Source organism: Onychostoma macrolepis, chromosome 21 (assembly GCF_012432095.1).
Source record: "Onychostoma macrolepis isolate SWU-2019 chromosome 21, ASM1243209v1, whole genome shotgun sequence".
NCBI classification, from domain to species: Eukaryota; Metazoa; Chordata; class Actinopteri; order Cypriniformes; family Cyprinidae; genus Onychostoma; species Onychostoma macrolepis.
The window spans coordinates 25,496,274-25,519,946 of record NC_081175.1 but is presented as its reverse complement, the minus strand read 5'-3'; the positions used below and the strand labels follow the sequence as shown (position 1 = coordinate 25,519,946).

At 37.1% G+C, this 23,673-nt stretch overlaps 2 protein-coding genes across 7 annotated transcripts; one reads left to right on the top strand and one right to left on the bottom strand.

The window, feature by feature from the left end:
* The first annotated feature begins 3,385 nt into the window (after nt 1-3,385).
* Nucleotides 3,386-11,919, top strand: LOC131529052 (cyclin-dependent kinase 9-like). 2 transcript variants are annotated; one of them, XM_058758562.1, is made up of 6 exons: nt 3,386-3,588; nt 6,132-6,319; nt 7,253-7,311; nt 9,203-9,284; nt 9,396-9,486; nt 11,162-11,919. In XM_058758562.1, exons 3-6 carry the CDS (start codon nt 7,286-7,288, stop codon nt 11,185-11,187), a joined length of 225 nt encoding a protein of 74 aa, XP_058614545.1. In that variant the 5' UTR covers nt 3,386-3,588; nt 6,132-6,319; nt 7,253-7,285; the 3' UTR covers nt 11,188-11,919. The 2 variants fall into 2 exon arrangements, 1 of the variants encoding a protein (XP_058614545.1); XR_009267987.1 differs by lacking the exons at nt 9,203-9,284; nt 9,396-9,486; nt 11,162-11,919 and adding an exon at nt 7,428-8,271.
* A 2,448-nt stretch (nt 11,920-14,367) lies between these two features.
* On the bottom strand, nt 14,368-21,677 carry LOC131528266 (phospholipase A2 inhibitor and Ly6/PLAUR domain-containing protein-like). 5 transcript variants are annotated; one of them, XM_058757308.1, is made up of 7 exons: nt 20,678-21,677; nt 16,025-16,114; nt 15,771-15,910; nt 15,578-15,691; nt 15,124-15,255; nt 14,821-14,928; nt 14,368-14,697 (listed from the first exon to the last, which is right to left on the bottom strand). In XM_058757308.1, the coding sequence occupies exons 3-7, from the start codon at nt 15,817-15,819 to the stop codon at nt 14,507-14,509; spliced, it is 594 nt and encodes a 197-aa protein (XP_058613291.1). In that variant the 5' UTR covers nt 15,820-15,910; nt 16,025-16,114; nt 20,678-21,677; the 3' UTR covers nt 14,368-14,506. The 5 variants fall into 5 exon arrangements, with proteins under 5 accessions (XP_058613291.1, XP_058613292.1, XP_058613293.1 ...); XM_058757309.1 differs by having other exon boundaries at nt 15,771-15,850; XM_058757310.1 differs by having other exon boundaries at nt 15,771-16,114; nt 20,678-21,250; nt 21,524-21,677.
* Nucleotides 21,678-23,673: the final 1,996 nt, after the last annotated feature.

Genomic DNA, 23,673 nt, shown 5'->3' with positions numbered 1-23,673 from the left:
GTGTTCACTGCGACTCTGTGAGTAATTCTCTCTTTGTGCTGTTCTTAAAGTAACTGATTACTGCTTGGAGTTTAAGAATAATTATCATAACATGCTACCATGGTCTCAATCTGTTAATGAAACAAACGCCTTGCACCTGCTGTCTCATGAATTTGCAGTCCTTATTTTTAGTGGCTTAACAGCAAGTGCGCCTCATGAAGTTAGTAAAAGGAAAAATGAAAAAAAAAGAAAAAATAACAAAATGTAAAAACGTGTATCTTTGATTTGACTCGCTTCACGGAAGAGCTGTTGATCTTGTGATGCGATTTAAACCATCACTTGCCGACTGACCGGTTACTTTATTTAACTGACTTAAATTAAATACTGCCAAGTTTTATTGCCCAATGTTTACAGTTTTCATTTGGTGCATTTCTACTAATATATGGCGGTTCTTCGCCTCCACGTCGTGCATTCAAATCGTTTAATGCACAGCTAAATTCTTGATTCTTGATTTTCCATCCGGCGGAGTGTGTGACAAACGGGGCGGGTCTGCGGAAGTTTGATTCCGTGGTTAATTATGATTACAATTATGAAACCTTTTGAAAAGAGATATGATCTAACAAAGCCTTATTTCGAAAGCGTTCATCTCCTCATAAGTGATTATGACATGATGGCACCTAATATTACAAATATTACTAAAGATTGTATGCAAGAAATACACACTTGTTGTCTAAATGTTAAATCTGATGTCATTTTTGTTTAAAACAGACAGAAGATGGAAATTGGGAGAAAGGATGGGAAGAAAATGATGTCCGGTAAACTGCAGTTCGATGATCAGAAGCACAAGATCAAGGAGAAGAAACAGATGAAGAATAAACTGAAAGAGTCACCGTCCAAAGCATTAAGAGATACAAATACAGTGAAACTTGTTAGATGCAACAGCAAGGAGGATCTGAATCCTTATTGTAAGTATTGTAATATGTTAACTCAAAATGGTCTTATAAATCCTGTAAATGGCAAAGTCTTGTTTTCCATTATCATAATCACCACCGTCCTCATGAAGTTGATTTAAACGTGCTATAGTACATATACTGTATGAACTGTATGTGAAGATATTAATTTTTTTATCTCCAGTCGCTCGTGATCCAGTCAGAGTTGTAGAGTTTCATTCTGATGCTAGAAGCCAGGATGAGGTGAGTTTATGTTACTGACGTGTAATAATGACATGAATCATCACAATCCAGAATGTGTTTTTAGTGCTGGTTAATATTTATTAATGAATATTTATGCTGTTTTAGGAAATAACAGTTCATAGTATGTGACAAAGGTTTGGACACTATCATGGACAACTTTCTTCAATCCACTTTGATGCATTTTACAGTCACTATACCGTTCCTCCGTGGCTGTGCTTGGAGTTCTGCTTGTGTTCCTGTATCATACACTACTGTTCATTTTTATTTCCCTCTGTCTTTGTACAAACCTGTCACCTTTATTTAGTCTGTTGTCTTGTTTGTCTGTTGTCTGTGTTACATGCACAAAGGTCCCAAAGACACTCACCATATCTCACTGTATTTGTTTGCATTTATTTTTTGCATTTATTTTTTGTTTAATATTATTTTCATTTTCTGAGGATGAAGGAAGAGTATTTTGTGAAGCCTTACATCATGTAAAAGTAAATGTTTTTTGTTAACGTGGGTCACTCTGTCGTAGCTGTGAGTATTTTCATTGTTTTCATTTCACATCGTTGTATTTTTGTACATTTAACTGATTTCCTCTCTATTGACTGTATTTGATTGTATTAATTGTGAGGGTGTTTTCACATATATGCCTAGTACACTTTAAATGAATGAAACCCAGTTCAGTTAACTTGAACCAGAAACTGAACCGGCTTTGGTCCTTTTGCGCTCAAATCCGTCCTCTTTTGCATCCCCTTACATCGTGAACACCAAAAGCACAGAGGTCAGTTTCAGCTGCTTCTCTTTCTGCTTCACTTCATCTGACCAGGCTTTGCTTCATTTAAATTGTCTTAAATGTGAAAACACCCTAAGTGACTGTACTTCACTGTGTTGTATTTCATTACTGTACGTGCTGTACATTAGTTTATTAAAGAAAGTGTCGGCCAAAATAAAGCTTCAATCGTTACCCAAATATTAATGTTATTTTTTACGTAGGCTGAAATAAATTGTGATGTTGCAAAGCATTTTATCTGCTATTTTTCTTTTACAAATCATTCAATTACTTATCACAGTCGTCTGAAAAGAGAGAAGCCTATCCAATAGATTCAGAACTTGACTCAACTTGACAAAAAGACTGTAATTTGAAATTTCACTCTGAATTTTTACTTGGTGTCTTGAAGAAAAGGATATCAGAAATGAAGAATGTTCTGTTCTCCAATGATGTTTTGTGAAAAAACGGTGTAGAATAACTAACTTATACATTAAACAATAATAAACATTTATAAAAACCCATTAAGATTTGGTTATTTAACATTTAGTTAATATTAAAATGACCTACATATGTGAAATAAGAGCTCAAGGTGTTTTTTTTAATGAAGTTGCATTATTATTTGTCCACTATAGATGGCGCTGAAGGCTCGTTTTTAAGGATTGGCTGTAGTTGTCAGTATTCACGTGCTTCTGCCAAAATGACATTTCATCGTTTAGGAGAACGCAGTTTTTGTTTGACCAATCCTAAATGTTCACATCGTACTGAATTATAATTTACATTTTCAATTGATTACAGTACTTTATGTCAGTGGTTCCCAACCCCAGTCCTGGGGACCCACCGCTGCACAACCCTGCACATGTTGTATATCTTCCTTATTTAACACTGTTACGTCCAAGGATGTAATCCTTTTTTTTATTTTTCCAAATGCATCCTCCTGCTGCTTATTCCAAGTTGCGTGAAAAAGAGAAAAAAGATCTTAGACAGCTTTTAGGGAAAAAAAGGGCATTAATTTCCTGTGTCATCATCTCTACTGGGTGATTTAGAAAAAGTGATTATGATATGTTGGCACCTAATGTTACAAATATTACTAAGAATTGTATAAAAAAGAAACCCACACTTGTTGCCTAAATGTTAAATTTGATGTCAGTTTTGGTGGAAATTGGGAGAAAGGATGGGAAGAAAATGATGTTCTGGTGTAGGATACTACACTCCGTAGATTCTCTGAATCATCATCAGTTCTCTGAACTCATGCAGTGCTTTCATCAAAGCTCCGCCCCAGAACGATCCGCGATGACAAGTAGTACCACGTGTAACCCGTTTTCATTAAATAAGGTCACATCTTGAGGATCTTTTTTCATTGCTGCATACATTGACATTCAGTTATGTGTTAATAGAACAACTAACAAGTTTGTGTTGTGTTCCTCTTTCTACCCCCTGCCCATTTGGCGGGAACGGCGCATGCATATCTAGACTAGAAAGCGGAGGGAAAAACAAGCCGTAGTATACAAGCCGTGGAGCAGCTGAAATCTTGCAGTAAATGACAAGCAGTCGCAGAAGTGCGGAGGTAGAGCCACACACTTTGGACTTACTTTCACCTGATACTTCACATACACAGACATCTGACCATATTGTCAGTTTTCATTCAGTTTCACCACAGCTACGGTAAGTATTTCTGAATTATGATTCATTCTCATTTTGGACGTTTTTATCTATTTATGTAAATAACTATATTTGGCGAACTGTTGGTCTTTAAACCTTTTGGACCATAAAATCAAGACTATATTCTTAAATATTTTAAGTTTACATGATAAGTGTTCTGTATTTAATACCGATTTAACCCATCGCAGTGTATTGGAACTGTGTGAACTAGGGCAACTCACCTGTTCTAAAGGCTATAGCTACCTTCTTTTTTCGAAACACACACACACACACACACACACACACACACAATATCCTGCTCGCGCTTGCCCATTTAATGGCAGAGAATGCTCTCTTTTTTTTTCTTTTTTTTTTGAAGCGGATGCAAATCTGTCGTAAAATAACTCGTGGTGTATATTCCAAGCGTTCTGAGGGTATATCATATGGGTTTGGTGAGAAACAACCAAAATGGCAAGTTTTTACTTTTCTTAAAATCTCACATTCCTATGAGATACAAATTCTAATCAATTTTAATAAAATACAAGACTACATTATAAAACTCAGGAGAGTATGTATTTTAATATCTCTGTTCTCCGGTTGTCAGTCATAATGACAGTTTCTTGCGTGAACGTTATAGGCCTATTATACCCAATTGTATTCTTTCCTTTTCGTATTAGTATTTAAAATATTTATTTTGAAATGAATTAAGTAATTATTTACTTAATTAAACAAACAATTAAGCAGGGTAGGGTATAACAGCTGTCATATCATACCCAGCCATGCCCAGCTGATGCAAAGAATAGAATTTATATCTACACAGAAGCAAGCCCAGTCTATAGACAACCAAGAACGAATACGTTTGTTGGGAAGCTTTGAGGTCGTTACCATTAAAGAGAAGTGATGAGAGTTCACATGATCCATCTGGCATGTAAACAAAAGTTTTGTATAGATTTATAAATAGATTTATAAAACTTTTTGGAATGGCATTTATAACGTGCTTAAATTGTTTACGTTCAGTAGCTATTTAGAACACAAGTCACTGAAGGATAACAAACTCCTCATTCAATAAATGAAGAACTAGCCTAACTAAACACCCCTTTCAAGCCAACCAAGAGTACATAGATATATAGCCTAAATAGCCTGTTGTTCTATATTGGGGTCCTGTGTGGAATAAAGGTGTGATTATATAATCTTTTCCAATACAGCAAAACCTGTTGGTGTCTTCATTGCACAGCGCAGCTTCACACTGATTTAACTCTGCACAGCTAAATAAAACAGGCTTGGTGCTGATAAAAATTTCTGAAATAAATATTTCTGTAAAACGCTTAGTTTGCACAGAAGAAAGCCCGATCTAGTACCTGCCCCGTACAGTTTAAGAATCGGTATGATATATCAGCAGAGGACTATTATTTTCTTGAACGGAACAGAGGAAAGACTGATGACGTCACGGGTTCAGATTTGGTTGACCAATCGGCAGAAAGGGGCGTGTCATGACCGCCCACAAGGGGACAACGAATTTTGAAGTCGTTATCCGTTTTCTACCCCGTGAACCAAAAAATGAGAATCAAGCGAAAATCTTGTTTTTGCGTTTCTCTGAACAAACGAAAAAAGGCGCCGTTTTCTCATTTTTCTACTATCAATATTAAATCAAAAAACGAATGATCAGATGATACACGGACCGACCAGTGCCTCCTTCATGGAGCTCCCAAATGCCATGGATTTGCTGGAAAGAGGCTAGGATTTTGGACAGCAGGCTTCCCTAATGTCATGGTCTACAAAAATATAAAAATAAAAATAAATAACAATAATAATAAATACATAACCACAAGATAGGCCTACATAAGACTTCAGCAAAGCACATCAGAGCTGAAAGAAAAATAAGTTTCGTCAGATAATGGCCGTCTGGGAAGTAAACGCCGGATTAAATATTTTTTTTAATATTTTAAAGAGGCTTCTGAACTATTGCTGATGTTTAGAATAGATGAATGTAGTGCAGAACGTGGTATGATTTACACTGTCAAAGTTTAGTGGTAAGATTGAGACACGTGCTGGTTTATGGTCAGTGGATATTCGGGGCTTTAGTCAAATCTTCTGTGATGCACATGGAGCTAACATTTGATGTTATATTGGAATACTGGCCTTAGCCGTATACTTTAAAATATATGGGATGACCAAAGTTTCATGCAACTCTAGAAGACTTTAATCAAGCTCGTGGATTCTGCTGCAGAACTTCTTTCTCACGGAAACTCTTTACAATCAAAGAAGCTACATTTTCGTGGCTATAATGACAGTGTAGGGGCCTATTTGTGCTTAGATTCAGTAGCCTAACAAATATTTTATATTACGTAGTGCATTTCAGCTTTTAATATTTTTGTTTTGGATTGTTTGTATTTGTAAACTTACTTTGTTCATGTTTACCATTTAGATAAATATTAGCTGGTATACTGAAAATTAAACTTGCAGACCGCAGTTGTATCTCAAGACTCTTAAACATCTCAGTTTGACCCCTTTGGAAAAGATTAGGATTGTTTCCTAAAAATTTTATCATTTAATGTTGTTTAAAACAGACAGAAAAGTGTGAAGAGGAAATTGTGAGAAGTTAGGAAGAAGATAATGCCCAACAAACCGCGGTTCAATCATCAGAAGAACAAGAAGATGAAGAACAAACAGGAGGAGTCTCAAACTAAAGGGTCAAGAGACACAAACACAGTGAAGCCTGAGAGATGCAACAGCATGGATCGTCTTTCACCCACGCGTGAGTGTTGTATTAGCCTCGATTATCTCTCACTTATGAGAAATTACAAAACATTTTTTAAAACATATTTTTTCTTTTATCATACCACCAACCTTTTCAATTATGAAGTTGATTTAAACCTGCTGTAGAACCAACCTGGTCTCATGGCATTTACGTACCTGGGTGCACTTTTTAAGTACATATCACTGCAGTTTCCAAAATAAATGAACATTTTCACACAAATTTACAGAGTTGCGATTAATAAAGCGTAATTTTCGCACAATTACTTGAAGAATATGATGCTATGACTTCAAAACAATATTAATATGCTGGTAGATTTGAAAACTGATGCTTTTGAACGTTAACATCGCACACATCCAGCTTCATATCTATGGGTTTTCATAGATGATAAGTTTGTTCGGTAGCTCACGGAGTACAGAGACGGACTCAGGAGACGAGAAGCACAGGTTAGAATCCCGTGTAACTACGGTTCGACAAAGCAGTTAAAATCTGCGTAAAAGGACGTTCAAATAGCACAGTTGCATCAGCTAATATGTTTTTATATCAGTTTTGCATTTGTTAACACTATCGGGTAGGTCTAGGGCTGGATTTGGTGTAGGTGTAATATTTTCAACACGATAGCGCATTAAGTTTTAGCGACAGTCCCCGGATATTTGAATTCTGAACCGCCGCAATACGTATCTGAAGCAATGTAATAAAAAAACAGCAATACCTACCAATATCTACGTAATAAAAACGTGCCAGGGTTCACATATTGAACCTGTGTTTTAGCGCCACTCAGTGGACATTTCTATTTCAAACTGCGGCGAAACGTGCAGCAAGCTACGTAAAACGGTGTCGCACAAAAAGTGCGCAGAGGTACGTATTTTTATGAGACCAGGTTGCGTAGAACACACATATACTGTTGATTTCTTTCTCTCACTGATATCTCAGTCTCTCGTGATCAAGCTGAAGAGGCTCATTCTAATGAATCAGAGAAGCTCCAGGATGAGGTGAGTTTATATTGCTCACAGTTATAATATACACTGAGAAACATGACTTACTGAATGATTGTGATATTCAATTAGTGCTGACTAATATTTGTGAATGAATATTTATGCTGTTTTAGAAAAGACCCAGACCTTGAACTTCAGAATGTGACAGGGTTCAGCCAACATCCGGGACAACTTTAGTATTTGAACATTTTGCGTGTCCTCCGTGGAAGGACATACAGCCAAGTATGGTGACCCATACTCAGAATTCATGCTCTGCATTTAACCATCCAAAGTGCACACACACACACCGTGAGCGCACACACACACAAGTGAAAGTGACATACGGCCAAGTATGGTGACCCATACTTGCAATTCAGAAATTTAACCATCCAAAGTACACACACTGTGAACACACACCGTGGGCAACCATTTATACATTTTTTTTTTTTTAATTTGTAGTTTCCTGTTGCCTGTATGTTGTTGAGTTAGTCTGCTGTTGTTTTAACTTTTAGCACTTTTTTGACATCCAGAGAAGTATCTTAACTTAAGTGTATACAGTGCCATTTGATTTTTCAATAATAAATCAGTTACACTTCCTTTCTATGATTGGTTATATCAGTTATAACTGGGGGTTGCTGTATTAGGAGAGAACACGTTTGTGTGAGCGAAGAGTTCAGAAGAGAGCAGCATGTATACAGATAGAACAGCAGTAATGTTAATAATGAATGGTCAGGAGTTATTAAATAAAGTGTTTTGAGTTACACATGCATTGTAGCCACATTATTTTTAGGCCCCACTTTGGGAACCGTTGTCTTCTGATCTTTAAATCTTGTTTTACTGACTTGATGCTGCTAATGGGTTTTTTTTTTTTTTTGCGCTGCTTTATGTAAAATCATGTTTTAGTAAACTTTTATATCTGTTTTTACATCATTATTTTACATTATAATTGACATTCTTTTCACTGACTGTACTTTTCCAAAAAGGTGTCAAATATGTGTGTTGGTTTATGAAATAAGGTGTCAATAAAAGTTTTAATAATTGTCAAGCTTATTTAAGATTTTTTTTTAATTATTATTCTTACAGTTTTTCTTGATTGCTAACACACTATAAGTGATTCATTTGGCACAATTTTCCAAACCATTCATACAGTTCTCAAAACAAAGACACGTTTGTCAAAATTAACAAATTTCACCTGTTTTCACACACGCTCCAATTTGCTCAGTGTTTTCTGCAAAACTACACAAAAACAGCATCATTTTGCACAGGTTTAATGCTCTCATTTAGAAAACACAAACACACAATATAACTGCCTCACAGAATCACAGAATGAACACAAATAGCACACATTTATCCATGTGTGAACATTAGAGTTTTTTATGATTGCTTAAGCACGATTTTAAAAACAAGGCTCTTTTTGTCAAAACACACCTGCAAACATGTCCTTGCGGGGCCCATGCTGGCTTTTCACAGGCACAGTGGTCTAGGGCCAGTTTCACTGGAGGAAGCGTTATTATGGATTATGGACTTGTATTTTGGCCAGAAGCGACTATTTAAAGTTAAAAATGTTTTGATGGATTTGTTTCTTATAAACATGTTGCTTTTTCAGTGGTGTGAATTACTTGTGGATTATTGTAATGTTTTATCAGCTGTTTGGACTCTCATTCTGACGGCACCCATTCACTGCAGAGGATCCATTGATGAGCAAGTGAATGGGTTTCTTCAAAGCTGTTCTGATGAAGAAAAACTCTCCACCATCTTGAATGGCCTATGTACAGTTTCACTAAATTGTCATTTTGAAGTGAACTGTTTCTTTACCTTTATGCTATATTTTGGTTTAGAAGTAACCGGTGTGATTGCTGGTTGGGTTACCTCTGAGGTTGAGTGATTTTCTGATGTTTTGTGTCTGTAGGGAGGTGTTCAAGGCCAAACACAGACAGACGGGGAAGAAGGTGGCTTTAAAAAAAGTACTTATGGAGAATGAGAAAGAAGGGGTGAGAACATGCAGCTCTATCCTACATTGAAATCAAGCTAAACAGTTACTGGTCTCTTAATTATAAATGCAAACGTCACACGTTTCAGTGCGTTTGTGCTCTTCTGCTCAGTTTCCCATCACTGCTCTGAGGGAAATCAAGATCTTACAGCTGCTGAAACATGAGAATGTGGTGAACCTCATTGAGATCTGCAGGACAAAAGGTGAAGACTTAGAAAATCTGTGTTTATTAAGCCTTTCCATGGCTTAATAAAAACCTGGGAAAAGGAACTTGCTTAATGCAAGTATTATATTGAATCCTAATTAAAGTAGTTACTAATAATTGATGTGCTCAAACTTTCAGAAATTGCGACCATCTAGAAATGCAGGAAATAGAAAACATTGAAAAGAACTAAATATTTATTGAAGCCTTTCAATGTTGTGTTTGTCATGTATTTGTTAGACTTAAGGCCCTTTATAAATACAGAAATTTATTCTACACTGGGCAAGTAGCGAAAGACACAACATGTAGCAGGTTTCAGTGACAACCACACATCCGAGAAAAATGATTCATTGTTTCGAAGCGCTAGTGACGCCTGCTGGTCAAAACTGAACATGCAACACAAACTCATTGCAAATGTTTTATTGAAAGTATATGCATAAAATGCAATAAAAAAATAAATAAAATACCAATAAATATGAAGTGTATATATATATATATATATATATATATATATAATATGTGGTTTTTAAAATATTTTATATAAATTTGCAGGGCTTGCTTTATTTGTTGTATGGACAGCTTCTATATAGAGGCCAGTAAGAAGCTGTTAACTACTTCTCATCCTTTGAATTATACAAATGCAGTGGTGTAGTCTACGTGACACGCAGGTATACGGCGTACCCACTAGCCAAGGTCAAGGATTTCCTTACCCACTTAAAAAAGCGCGAGGATACGTAACAACATCTTTGTGACAGTCAGTGACTTGTGACTTGAATGAACTTTCACACGTTCATTCATAAATTCACCCCGTCTGTGCTGCGATCGAAGCACTGACTTCTTGAAAACCACTCCGTGTTTGTTAATGACCAGTGCTACTGTGCAACTCTTTCATTTAAACTGACCGGCTGAGACCATCCTAAAAATGCGCCACTGCTGCGCGTCGCTGCGCTTATTATTTGCACGCATTTTTATGCCTTGTCCATTTAAACATTCAAAAGAGTTTATAAGCATTCAAACACAGGACGCGGAAAAACTCAAAAGAGATCTCGCGCGCAGTGTGCACATAATAGAGAGCAAACATAAACTTAAGTGAACTTTAACAGTTGAGAAAAAAAAATCGTTTGTGTACCATATTGATGTATTGTCTCTTAAAGTGATCACGCCTAAATTACTAGCTGCTGTCGGTGTCCTTAATGTTAATCCAAGAAATTAAATCAGATAAAATCACTCACAGCTCTTTACTGAACTTCTTTGTAGCTTAACAGGAATTAATCTATATCTCATTTATACAGTGAAGACTATGCAATACTATTTTATATTTGATTATTCGGTTTCTGTACCTGGACACCTAAAAAAATTAAACATTGTGTAAATAGCACAAATAAATATATAGAACAAACATATTAAACTATTTCAAACAGGGCCCACAGGTACAACTTGCACCGGGGCCCCACAAACCCCAGCTACGGCCCGGGAGCAGTGACTGATCAGTCAACTGTCCCAAGCATCTTTCACACAGTTTCTCAGGCCAACATAACTAGCTAATAACCTCAGTAACATTAGTGTGCAGATCAGTGAATGCAAGAGAAGAGGAGAGATAACACAGATATGTGTGTGTGTGTGTGTGTGTATACAGCAGTTAAACTGAATACAATGTTTATATCTCCTTGTTTCAGATGATGAGAGAGATGAGAACTCCTGACCAGTCTTGTGGACTGAAGGTTAGGCTATGGAGTTTTAAAACAGGCACTCTTAAATGTGCATTAATAATTGCCAGCTGATAAAACCTGTGCTTCAGGGACCATAATAGTAGAAAATCAGTCCAGTCTCCCCAGCTGTAAATGTAATTGGCCGTCTTGTGTTGCTTATTATAAATTGACATGTTGATATCACATAAGCAGTCTTTCAGAATGCTGTCAGTTACATGTAGATGCATACTGTACACATTAGTGAGTGGTGCTTATGGGGTGTTGCTTTGGGACGGGTGAGGGAGGTAAAAATCACAGTATGCTCACTACAAAAAACTAGACTACACCACTGCGCAAATGTCTCATTAAAAATGTCTAACTCAGTCAAAATAAATGCAGTATCTTCATCTAGGGGGCTTGAATGTCAATTGCGTGACTTCTGCATCTCTTTTGACAATGAAAACAACTGCAAAATGTTCTTTAAGAAGTCTATAACAAGACCCAGCCTTTGAAACTTAGATAGAAGATTGTATTTATTTTAAACTAAATTATGTATTGGTACCAAAAAACTTACATATGTAATTAGAAAGAAACCCTTTGATTTTTTTTTTATATCTGGGAGGTGTTTTTAGACTGTTAAAAATGGAGATATTGAAGATGCTTTAGATGTGTGGAGTTATGGAATATTATTACTGATTGATTTATTTGTTTATTTTTATTTTTTTATTTAACCTGTCTGGGGTAAGTTGTGGGGAAGGATGATGTGTTTTTTGGAAAAACTTTGTTAAAAATTCAATAAAGATATGTTATACAAAAATTATGTATTGGTTTAATTTTCTACAGTATGTGTTCTTTTATAGTTCTGTGGCTTAAACCCCCATCAAAATCTTTGTCTAATCTGTAACAAGAAGTTGTGTAATAAAACTGTTATAAATTTTCAAACTCAAGTCAAAACAACTGCAAAACAACACTCTTTACCAGCTTTGACTTAATTGTTGAATTTCAATATCATGTTCTCTATTATAGTTCTGTGACTAAATCAAATATACAAATGAGGTTGATACAGAAGAGTGTATTTATTTTAAATTAATTTATTTATTGGTTTAAATTTCAATAGCATGTACTTTCTTGGTGTCATACTTCTGTGAAAACAACGAACATTAAAATCTTCTCAAAAGGACCTGGAATCAGCTTACTGCATAACCACTGGATAATGGAATGATAAAGATTTTTAATAGATTTCTTTTATAAATATATTTATTAATAGTAATAATATAATAATAACCACTATCACATATCTTGTTTACAGTAATTCTTATTTAAATTGAAGTTAGTGTTATAAATGTTTGTCTTTATCTTTCAAAGACCTTGGTGCACAAATTGCTTTTTTTTTGTTAACTGTACAAAACATTCCGATGGGAAACAATTAATCATTTTATACTTTCACGTGTACTTTGTAGACGGTCCCTAGCTGGCCTAAGCGCTAGTGCACTGCTGCTAGAGCCTTTGCTTTGCAACATATCGAGGGCGATTAAAACAAATAAACTGCGATGTGTGTTCAGTTCTACGTTCTAATGCTTTTCACATAAGCCATTTTTTATACATTATACTCATCCACTAAGAATTTGTTAAAGTTTTTCGCAGCTGAATATCTGTCTAATATCCAACGTCAAACCAGTGCCCCCCTGTCAACAAACTTGACCCCCGCTTTGGCCCCCCTATGACTTCAGAAAGATGGCAGCATCATAATGTTATTGGTAGGCCTGTTAGTAAAATCTGTTGACTTCAGCAATCTTTGTTGCATTATGTTCTAATGGTGACCATTCAAATATGGGGAAACGGCACTTTTCAAGTTTTTTCTCCAAAGTTTGCATGCCTTTAACTCAAGAAGTATTAAAGATGTCTTAATGCCCTTTTAGATATTGGGTTTTAACAAACTTTCCTTTTGGTGTCTTAATTTTTAAGGTCCTATATGGTTCCGTTTCAGAGATATTGGAATTTTAATATGGCTCCAGGAGTAAATTGTTAAAATGTACACATTTTCAGTGGTCAAAAACTAAATGTGGGTCAATTTGCAAAAATTTGATACTACTTTTCTTTTAAAGAGGAATGTCTGAAGAACAAATAATGTTGAAACTAGAGATGAATCTTGTTTACTTGTCAAAACAACTGCATTGAACATACCACTATTTCCCCTGATCAGGAATCATTGCTCTATTACATATTCAGGTCAAGACTCCAGCTCATCTTTTTCTCTCTGACAAAGAAAGAATCAAACAGACTTGATTGTATAGACAATAGACTTTTAAAAAGTATAGCGTTTAACCCTAATATTGGTAGTTTCAGATCATTTATGCAGGTATGCTTGTGTCTTTGCCATAAACAAAAACAAGATCTTGTGAAAATAATAGCTAAAGCGAAAAAGGAAGTTCTAAGGTCATTTGTTGAAGCAAACTAAATGCCACCATCTCAAACAATTACATTAAAATGTCATTCTGTTGCTCTATATTATAAAACCAAAAACTGTAACATAAAAAAATTATGATTTATTGTATGCTTAAATCATTTAGTGATCTCCTTGTTCTTTGTATACCATTAGAAACATTAAAGCCATCTTTCCACAAGATGGCGATGCAAGCTTGTTTGTTTTTTAAATCAGACAAGCTTTATCTGTAGCTGTCATTAATTTTCCTACACTGAATTATACTTTACATTTAACATTTACAACTACAGGTTACTCCATGTCATATTTTTCACCACCCACCTGCCTAAAACGTTTTAATTCCTAAACAATTATATTCAAGCTGTCTGTAGAGATATTTCTAATGTCCTTGAGGCAAGTCTATAGCACTACGCCGAGTTTGTTGATAATTGACTAACAAACTTATAACATTTTTTTGTCAACTCTTCTCCTCGACTAATGTTTAGTCGACTATTAGGGGGCAGCTACATAAAATATATTAAGTGGAAAATATTGACAAATGTATTTGCAAAATATTACTTCTCAACATAGGCCTATATCTACATTTTTTCCTTATTGCTTTCATGATCTGTAACTGAACAGGATTCCTTTTAGAGGGAATGCAGATATTGTTATATAAACAAAACTCAGGAAAAACTAAAGAGTTTGTCTTGTTTGAATAATTAATTTTTTTGTAGTAAATATTTATGACTTTTTACAGCATGGCGGGCTGTATTAATTGTAGTGTTTTAATTCATAAAATGTCACAGTAAAAAATCATATCAACACACAAAGATACATCATACAGAGAAAGTACAAGCTCTCTATTCAGTACAGTGTGTCTGATTGTAGACTGTGAAGAGCTGCTGGATTCAGTGCAGCAGGATGAAGGAGAGCAGAGAACAGCAGAGGAACAGGAAGCTCTGAGTGACGCTCTGAGCACCGTTACACAGGTTCCCCTCACAGCATGAGATCCTCTCAACACCTCTCAACAACGATGTTTCAGCATCACAAATAGATTTAGAGACACAGCCTTTAACTGTTGACTGGCCACCAATAGTCCCTGATGAAAAGAAAGAAAACACAGGTTAGTCTACGCTGGAAACTGGTAAATGTGATCTGTATGTGATCTCAAACATCAGAGAGATAAAAAATAATGACTTTTTTTTCTTTTTCAGATTCTCACCTGTTGCTTTAAGGCAGCGGTCTTCACTTCCTGAACAGCTCAATATGTTTGAGCAGCTCTTCTCATCACAAGAGTAACATTTCTTTCCATTGAGGACATTAGAGGGATCTACAGGACAAAAACATGTAGTGTTTTGTCTAATGTGCAAAATATAACATCTAATGAAATAACACTCTGTTAGCTGCTCCATGCAATCTATTCGCAGCTGGCAAGCTGCACTCTGTATTGTATAATTTGTATTTCCTGATCTCCTTTGGAAGTAAAATGCATATTTTTTTGCATATGGTCAGTAAAGCACGATACCTGGAGCGTCTTGAATGTTACACCGGTCTGTGTCACAGCACACTGAAGACGTCTTTACAATGCCGATGTTCATGGATCCACTTACACAGTCAGCAGCACAGGCTTTAACCTTCCATTTATCACGAATGTCTCCTAAAAACATGAATAATTCAGAAAAGACCAGTTCAACACATTATTTTCACAGAAAATAGATTTATATATGTCAAAATGTTTTTTCTTTTGTTTCAAATATTGATTCAATTTTAATACAAATTATATTGTTAGCATAACAATCTGAGAGAAACAAATTAAGTAGCAGAAATATAAATAGAATATTCTGTGATTACAATCATAAATTCTGTGAGGAAATCAGCAGTTCTATGAGAAATTACATTTCCAGTGAAGCAGCAACAGTAACAAACACCAGCATCTTCATCAGTTAACAGTGACTTTCAATCCATCATATTGGACTTACCAACTTGTATCACTGTTGTTGAACTCATGCACTTAGAAGATCCACTGGGACATGTTTTTACATTTTGATTTACACAAGAAGCCGCCATGCACTCATAACAGCTGAAAGAGTGTCCTTTAGTAATAAAACAGATAGAGATGTTAATGATCTGTATTTGTAGCCAGTAACATTATAAACATACTTGTCTTTGTACCTGCAGTGAAAAGACTGAACAGAAGAAAAACTGAGATCTGCAGATCCATCTTTGATCAGGAGGTGAATGAAATGACGAGCCTGTTTCAGAGCTCATTTTATAGCTTCGCAAAGGGGAGGGTCTTTATGAGCAAATGAAAGCTTAACAGAAGTAGACATTACTAGAAAATGAAACTTTAGCTTACATCATTTACTTGCCAGTTAATTATAAAGGGAGGTTTAAGGAATTATGACTATTTAAACCAACTATCTTACCAAATCTTAAAGTAAGTTTGTCCATAAAATGAAAGCCATGGGTTCAGTGTTGTTTGGGCTCCATTATTCTTTAAAGAATCTTGTTATGTTCTGCAGAAGAAAGAAAGTCATACATACTTTGTTGAGTGATTTAAGTATTTCGTTGGTGAGGATGGAATGTTATTGAAAAACCAGGTCAATATTAGTTTCTATGGTCTTTTCACTTAAACACATGGCATTGTTACAATGAGCTAAACGTTAAAGGATTACAATAGATGCAGTTCATTAGCATAATCTTCACCCACACACACTGGTTTTTCCTGTTTCTTACGCTCCTAAATATTTTATAAGATCTCCTATTTCCTTTAAGTAGCTAAAGTATGATGACCATTATCAGTATTATTATATCTTCCTTGACTGCAAACATAACAGCAGATTTTGTGAATCCAGCACGAGAAATACACAGATGATACGTGACATTACCACCAGATCTTAAAAGTCACTCATGTGATCCTCGAGAAAACAATCCCTATGGGTGAAGGGGAGGTTTGAACCACTGCTAGATCCATGTATTTAGGTCTGTTCTTCTGTCATCGGGGAGTATTTGCTACACAGTTTTATTAAATGAAAACAAAACCCACACTGAAACACAGAAGTACAGCAAGCCAAACAATGAATCAAAGAGTAACTATAACTAAGGAAACTAGGACTAAATACAGGTAACGAACTAGACTCAAAGAACCAGAATACAGATGATACTGTATGTGGCAATTTCTTTTTCTGTAGTTAATTATTTTCAGCCCTGTGTGTTAGTCAGTCATGCTCCAGTCGAACCAATTAAAAAAAAAAAAAACTTCTCAAGTTTATCTAATTATTTGAATTGAAAAAGCTTCCAGACTCAAGGAGACGTTCAGTACCACAAAAACTCACATTCTCCATGTTCGTTAAAACTTTTGCAATGCAAACATGGACATGTAAATGTGTTGTAAATGTGTATTGTTAGGGAAAACATTCATGATGTTTCTTGTAAGTCTCAAAGAGCATTTAAATATTGTAAATCAAATTTTTCAACATTTATGTTATTTTGTTAAATAAATCTGCATGCAAAAGACAAAAATACTGTACAATAAAAGTTGTTGTTTGTTGTGAACATGTTAGTTGGAGTATATGTTTTTGAAGTGGTGTACAGATGACAGATTTATTTGTGCATTAAATTACAGATATAAAATAAACTATGTGTTTGTGAATTGTATTGTATAAGCATACAAAACAAAATATTGTGGATTTATAATGCATGCATTTGTAGGAGCTCTTCAAATATAGTATTTAGATTCATGCTGATGCACACAGTGACATGAGTAGTCTTCTGAAATATTATAAATGAATGTTTACCTGTTTTATAAACGTTTATAGTAAAACAGCCCATTTTTACACTGTGGAAGAAACAAAGTGTCTGTTTGTACTACCTTCCTTTTATGTTCATTACTGACTCGTTCCAAGAAGCAGTTTAAACAGTTTAAGAAAACATTTAAGGCCAACTGCAAATATGTACAGTGTTCTCACTGTTCAATTTAATTGTTTTGTAAATATAAACAAATTTGGCTGGATTCAGCATACTCAAATAAATAAATAAATAAATAAATAAACAATTCAAAATAATAGTGAAAAGAATATCCACGTTAAATTGTTTTGAAACGTTCCACAATAAGCAGGTGACTTGAACCGTGCAGATCATGTCTCCTATTGAAAATGTATGGCACGTCATGAAGAAGAGAATAAGACGACCACAGACTGCTGAGCGGGTCAAATCTCGTATCAAGTGAGATTTGTTTATATTTACTGTTACGTCCCTATGTGTGACGCTGAGTTGTTGTTTGAGTGTTATTTTGGTGTTGCACTCTTTTCCCGGGTTTTCCTTTTGCCGCCTTTTTGTTTTGTTCTTTCTCTCTCTTCTACTTTCACTGTCGCAGGTGGTGTGCGGATTGGTCGTCTCGCTTAGCAATCATTCGGGACGAGTGATTGGGTGTGATGACGTGAGAGGGGGAGTGTTCTCCAATCGCGTTTGCTGATTGATGTCCAGCAGTGCTATAAAAGGGAAACGCCAGTGTGTTAGAGAGGCCGGTCTTTGTGAACTTGTGTTGTTTCTTTCTTTTTGTGTTTGGTTTTAGTTTGATTTAGTTTGTATGGTTTAGTATATTGTGTGCTTTGACGGGCGTGTAAAAACATCTTGCCTATTTGCTGTCCTGAATCCTTTGTCCTTTATTATTTGAAAGCCCTAGAAAGCTTTTAGTGTTTTGTTAAAACTGGGCTGGAGGTGAAGGGGGTAGGTAAATTATGTCACGTGACTTACATGGTGCACATTTAGGTTTATTTCATTGTCTAGACTTGTGCCGCTTTCTGTATGTTTTTGTTTGGTTAGTTAGTGTAGCTGAGTTACGACGTCTTGGACGTGGAAGATTGTTTTTTTTTTTAAACATTTTTCTTTTCTTAGTTTAGGATTAGAATAATATGGGTTAGTAAGATTTCTTCTGGTTTTATTCATTTCTTTCTTTTGGCACGGTCCAGGCTCCCTTCATTCTCCCCAGTTCTTTAATAGGCTGAGGCTGCCGGTGTGTCTAGTTTTTATTTATTTATCTTTTACACTGTTTGTTTTTGGGTGAGAATAATTGTTATAATCTTTAATAAACCAAGTTTTCTTGATTTATTCTCTCTGGCGTTAGTTACTCTTTTACACATACAGACTGTAATGTTGACAGTGGTCCGATCTGGTCTAATGTTCCCCTTCTTAATCTCTAGACGCTTAACACTCAAAGAAGGGTTGTAACATTACAAAATGCAAAACAGAGTTGGTCAGTGAAGACACTGGAGAGCTTTTCTTTGAACATTTGTCAGTTAAATAAAGAGAGTTAATTTAGCTCCAAACTTAAACCTATTAATACAACTAATCAAAGTCTTTAGGATTTTTGCGACTTTAGAGCCTCCTGCAGTTAATGAGCGGAAATCACTGTGTTAAATATATCGTGTTAAATATAAACTGATTTGTAACTTGAGATTTCAGTACTTTAAACAACAGCATGATCTCAGAGACATGAACTAAAATGTCACTTTAGAGGACAAAACTGAAGGGACAGGCTAGTGATTCAGGGCAGAGTGAGTTGTTTACAAAGGTTGTGGATCCAGTGGATCAATCTCACTAACTTGTTTAAATCAGACATTATTCCTAAATATAGAAATATTTATAAAACTTTTCAGCACCCAAATGGAACATGGCACACCATGAGAAATAAAAACTTGTTAATTAACAGCTCCTTTTGTTTTGAACATGCAGGCTCGCCATCAGTCCCAGCACTGCGGTCAGGCCAGCCTCCACTTAAAAAAAAAAACACAGTCATTCTAGCCACCACGTTGTTTTTTGTTGCATGCATATAGCCTACTATAAAACCCAAAAACCCAGATCAGAGGAAAAGCGATCTTTGGCTTTCATTTACTGAGCGAGTTTCTCTGTCAGTAATGAATTAAAGAACGACAGAAAAATAAATAAATAAATAAAATATAAAAGAAATGTTTAAAAAACGGTCTGATAACGTGAAAATGACTTCAACTGTTGAGTAATATTAAATGCAGAATAATAATATAAAGTAAGTGTCTGATGAGAAATGACAATATTAAAGCCTTTCATAAACTCTTCATGTCAGAACTGTCTGATGTCCCATTACAAAACAAAATCTCATAGATTACCAATTTTGTCTTTGATTTTGGATATCTCTAAAAAAGAAACTCCGACTTTCACAGACTAATTTCAATTCAGATTGACAGTCCACTAGCCCCAGGGTGTCACTTAGCCAGTTTCAGGACTGTCTGATGTCCCATTACAAAATAAAAGCCCCCAAAAACTAATTTTCTACCTTCTCTGCCTCTGATTTCAGATAGGTCTAAAAGAAAACTCCCTGTTTGCATAGACTGATTTCTAATTTCTGATTGAGATGCATGCTGGTTTATGGTCAGTTGATATTCGGGGCTTTAGTCTAATCTTCTGTGATGCACATGGAGCTTATATTGGAATACTGGCCTTAACCATATACTTTAAAATATATGAGATGACCAAAGTTTCTTGCAATTCGAAGAAGTTTAATCAAGCTCATGGGTTCTGCTGCAGAACTTACTACATTCTCATGGAAACTCTTTACAATTAATCCAGGTGATATGTGAAAATAATGTCCACTTTTTCATAAAAGCATGAAACTTGGTACACTTGTATAGTTTGCGGCCCTAAACATTTTCAGAAATGGAGCCATTGCAAAAACACCTTGTTGTTGCCATGGCGACCATTTTACTATCCGCCATAACCAAATAATATATTTAGTGTCATAGCTGCTGAACCAAACATGATAACACAGTAAAGGTGATGTCTGCACCTATTTTTTGATGGTCAATGATTACAAGTGATACCATATACAGCAACATAAACTGTTCAGGTGAAGAGTTAATGGTGAAATCAGCAATCACAGTATCACAGCATTTACAAGAGTCCATATTATGGCTATTATTTTTTTCTTTCTTTGATAATGAACTAATATTTTATTCAATAATACATTAAAAGATTGTTTTCAAGAATACTGTCATATATTTCAGAGATATAAAAAAACTAATCTCAGGTAAGTGTATTTTCCTTACCGCCTCAGGTGGTGTGTTTCCAATACATTCTTGTTCTCTTTCAACAATGCTCTAACATCACACGCAGACGGCAACGCAATCAGGTGGACAGTTAACGGTTAATTCAGTGACTTTATGAGAAGGATTACAATGAAATCTCAGAAGATGCAGAATGAAATTTCAAACATATTTCATGTAAACTTAATTTACAATCGCTCTCTAGGGGAGTCTATTATGTTGTCCACAAGGGGGAAGCCAGAGTCCTGCATGCGGCAGGTACATGCAGGTGAATCGTTAATGTTTGATGTAATGGGTAGAATAATATTTATGTGTAGGGTGTGGTGTGGGTGCGGGCCAGATGGTGACAAGACTTGTCCAATAACCAAGACTATTTTGACTCGGTGCAGTACACGCTGAGCAATGTAGTCAATCGTGCTGCCACTGATTGACAGCTGTAGTGATTAGATTATATTAAAGGGAGAAAGCGACTGGTTTATCTGAAGTATTTAACTGTTCAGAGCAGATGGCACAACATTGCTGCAATGGATTGGATATTGTACAACTTAGGGTCACAGAGTGTTAAATGTGGTCTTTCTGAAATAAACAGAATAAAGTAAATATCAGTTTACATCTGCTAAATGTAAATTACAGACATGTAAATAACAACCTGCTACTGATACATTATACATGAATCAACATGACGAGGAGAGGATTAACAGTAGCGAGCATACAATTTGAATCACCGTATATCTTAAATATAACAACATTAGAAACAATGTAAGGTTCGATTACACAAGATGAATACTTAAACACAACGATTAACTAAACGTCGGTGGCTTATAATCAGGAATGATAAAATAAACTTACATTCAATCACGCACAATAACACCTGAAGAAAAGGCGGAGCAAGCGACTGGTGAAAGTGAAAGTAAGGCGGAATAGCGGAAACTAACGTCAACTAACGGCGCACGTTCATAATAAAAGTCCTTCCACTATAAAGATACATAGGGAATTTAGAACAGCCGCCCCAGATTGGCATAGCTAATATGTCTAAAGATAAATTCCCTAGTTGTTGGGGTCAGTTTCACCTCCATCCGGAAGTGCCGGAAGTCTGACAAGTTTGGCCACAGGTCGTAGGTATCGGCGATCATTGACCTGTACTTGAGCTGACCTGATGTGTCCGTCAGCGCTGGGAATCAGTTTGACAACCCGACCAACTGGCCATTGGGCTCTGGGAAGCTGCGGGTCGATTATCATGACCACCGTGTTTTCAGCTAGATCTTGAGTTACCCGCTGCCACTTCTGGCGAGTCTGGAGATCCGGGAGGTAATGTCGTGTGAAGTAAGACCAGAAGTGATCGACGATAGTCTGGGAATGACGCCAACGACGCTTGGACAAGGGCTCAGGGTGTATATCACCTGGGAAGTGAGGCGTCTCGCCGCCCATGAGAAGCATATTGGGGTAACCGGATCCAAGTCTGCCACATCGGATGAAACGTATCCTAAGGGCTTGCTGTTCAGGATGCCCTCTACTTCAATCAGTACAGTCTGCAGGACGTCCTCAGGCACAGACTGGCTCCCGATGACTACTCGCAGTGCAGACTTCACTGATCGGATCTCCTTTCCCATGCGCCCGAAGTGGGGAGCGGGAGGATTCATCTTGAAGGTGATTTGGTAGCTAGCCAGCTGCTCCTGCAGTCTGGGCTCCATCTCCTTGAAAGCTTCTCTCAGTTCGGTCTCGGCTCCCCGAAAGTTAGTCCCCTGATCTGAGAGGATCTCGGACGGGGTTCCTCTACGTGCTATGAAGCGCCTTAATGCCAGTAAGAACGCATCGGTGTCGATGCTGTTGAGCAGGTCGAGGTGAATGCATCTGGTCGTCAGGCACTTGAAGATGACACCCCATCGCTTCTCCTGGCGACGGCCGATCTTGACCACGAAGGGCCCGAAGCAGTCGACTCCGGTAGAGAAGAAGGGGGGTTGATATAATCGCAGACGAGCTGAGGGTAAGTCAGCCATAATAGGTAGAGTCGACAGCTCTCCACTTCTGGCATTCTAAGCACTCTCTCTGGTGTCGTTTGATGACTTGCCTGCCCGTAGAATCCAGAAATGGCGGCGTAGCTCTGCAAAGACCCTATCAGGTCCTGAATGGAGTAGACGCCGTCAAAGTGCCTTACGATGAGTCTAGTCACCTGATGGTGGGGATCTAGAACCACTGGATGTATCTCAGCTTTGCTGGAGCCATCCAATCGCCGCAGCCTACCTCCCACACGAATTAGACTAACATCGGGGTCGAACTCAGGTGCAAGCGTGTTCAGGCGGCTAGCTGAGGGCACCTGGTTCCCTGATTTTAAAGCCTTGAACTCCTCTGGGAAGGAATCCTTCTGACACTGACTCAAGATGAGCACTTCCGCGCTTGTAATCTAAGGATTCTTTATTCGTATCTTGGGCAGCTGCCCCATGGAGGATCGGTAGGTCGCATCGACCAGGGCACTCAAGAAGCATACTGAGATGCATCAGGCATGTCTGGATTTCGATGATCTGCAACTAATCCACAGAAGACGGCTTTCCTTGTCTCTGAAGTATCCTCTTGGGCCTCTACAAGGGGCTTGGCTGGCCATCGGTCTGGTGGTTCACGGAGGAATCCTGGGCCTCGAATCCACATATCGGAGTTTGCCAGCTCCATGAGCGTCCTACCTCTGGTAATGTCGTCCGCCGGGTTATTCGAGGAATCAACGTACCGCCAAGTGTGGAGCTCGGTCAACTCTTGTATTTCCGCCACCCTCATCCCGGCGAACACCTTATACCTACAGGACTCAGACTGGATCCAGGTGAGCACTGTAGTCGAGTCGTCCATAACGCCACTGTCTCTATGGCAATGGTCAGTTCCTGTCTGAGGAACTGAGCAAGCTGGGCGCTGGTCAGTGCTGCACACAGCTCTAGGCGTGGCATTGACAGCTGCCGCAGGGGCCACCCTAGAGCGAGCCATAACGAAGGCAGTGTGGATCTTACCATGCTGCT

Excerpts from the sequence above, each read along its gene's own strand:
- LOC131528266 (XM_058757308.1), bottom strand. The coding sequence starts at position 15,819 with ATGGATCTGCAGATCTCAGTTTTTCTTCTGTTCAGTCTTTTCACTGCA. Across the intron at positions 14,929-15,123 it reads TAACATTCAAGACGCTCCAG|ATCCCTCTAATGTCCTCAAT; the intron begins GTATCGTGCTTT and ends TTTGTCCTGTAG. Across the intron at positions 14,698-14,820 it reads CCGCTGCCTTAAAGCAACAG|GGACTATTGGTGGCCAGTCA; the intron begins GTGAGAATCTGA and ends TCTTTTCATCAG.
- LOC131529052 (XM_058758562.1), top strand. The coding sequence starts at position 7,286 with ATGAATCAGAGAAGCTCCAGGATGAG. Across the intron at positions 9,285-9,395 it reads TGGAGAATGAGAAAGAAGGG|TTTCCCATCACTGCTCTGAG; the intron begins GTGAGAACATGC and ends TCTTCTGCTCAG. Across the intron at positions 9,487-11,161 it reads TGAGATCTGCAGGACAAAAG|ATGATGAGAGAGATGAGAAC; the intron begins GTGAAGACTTAG and ends TCCTTGTTTCAG.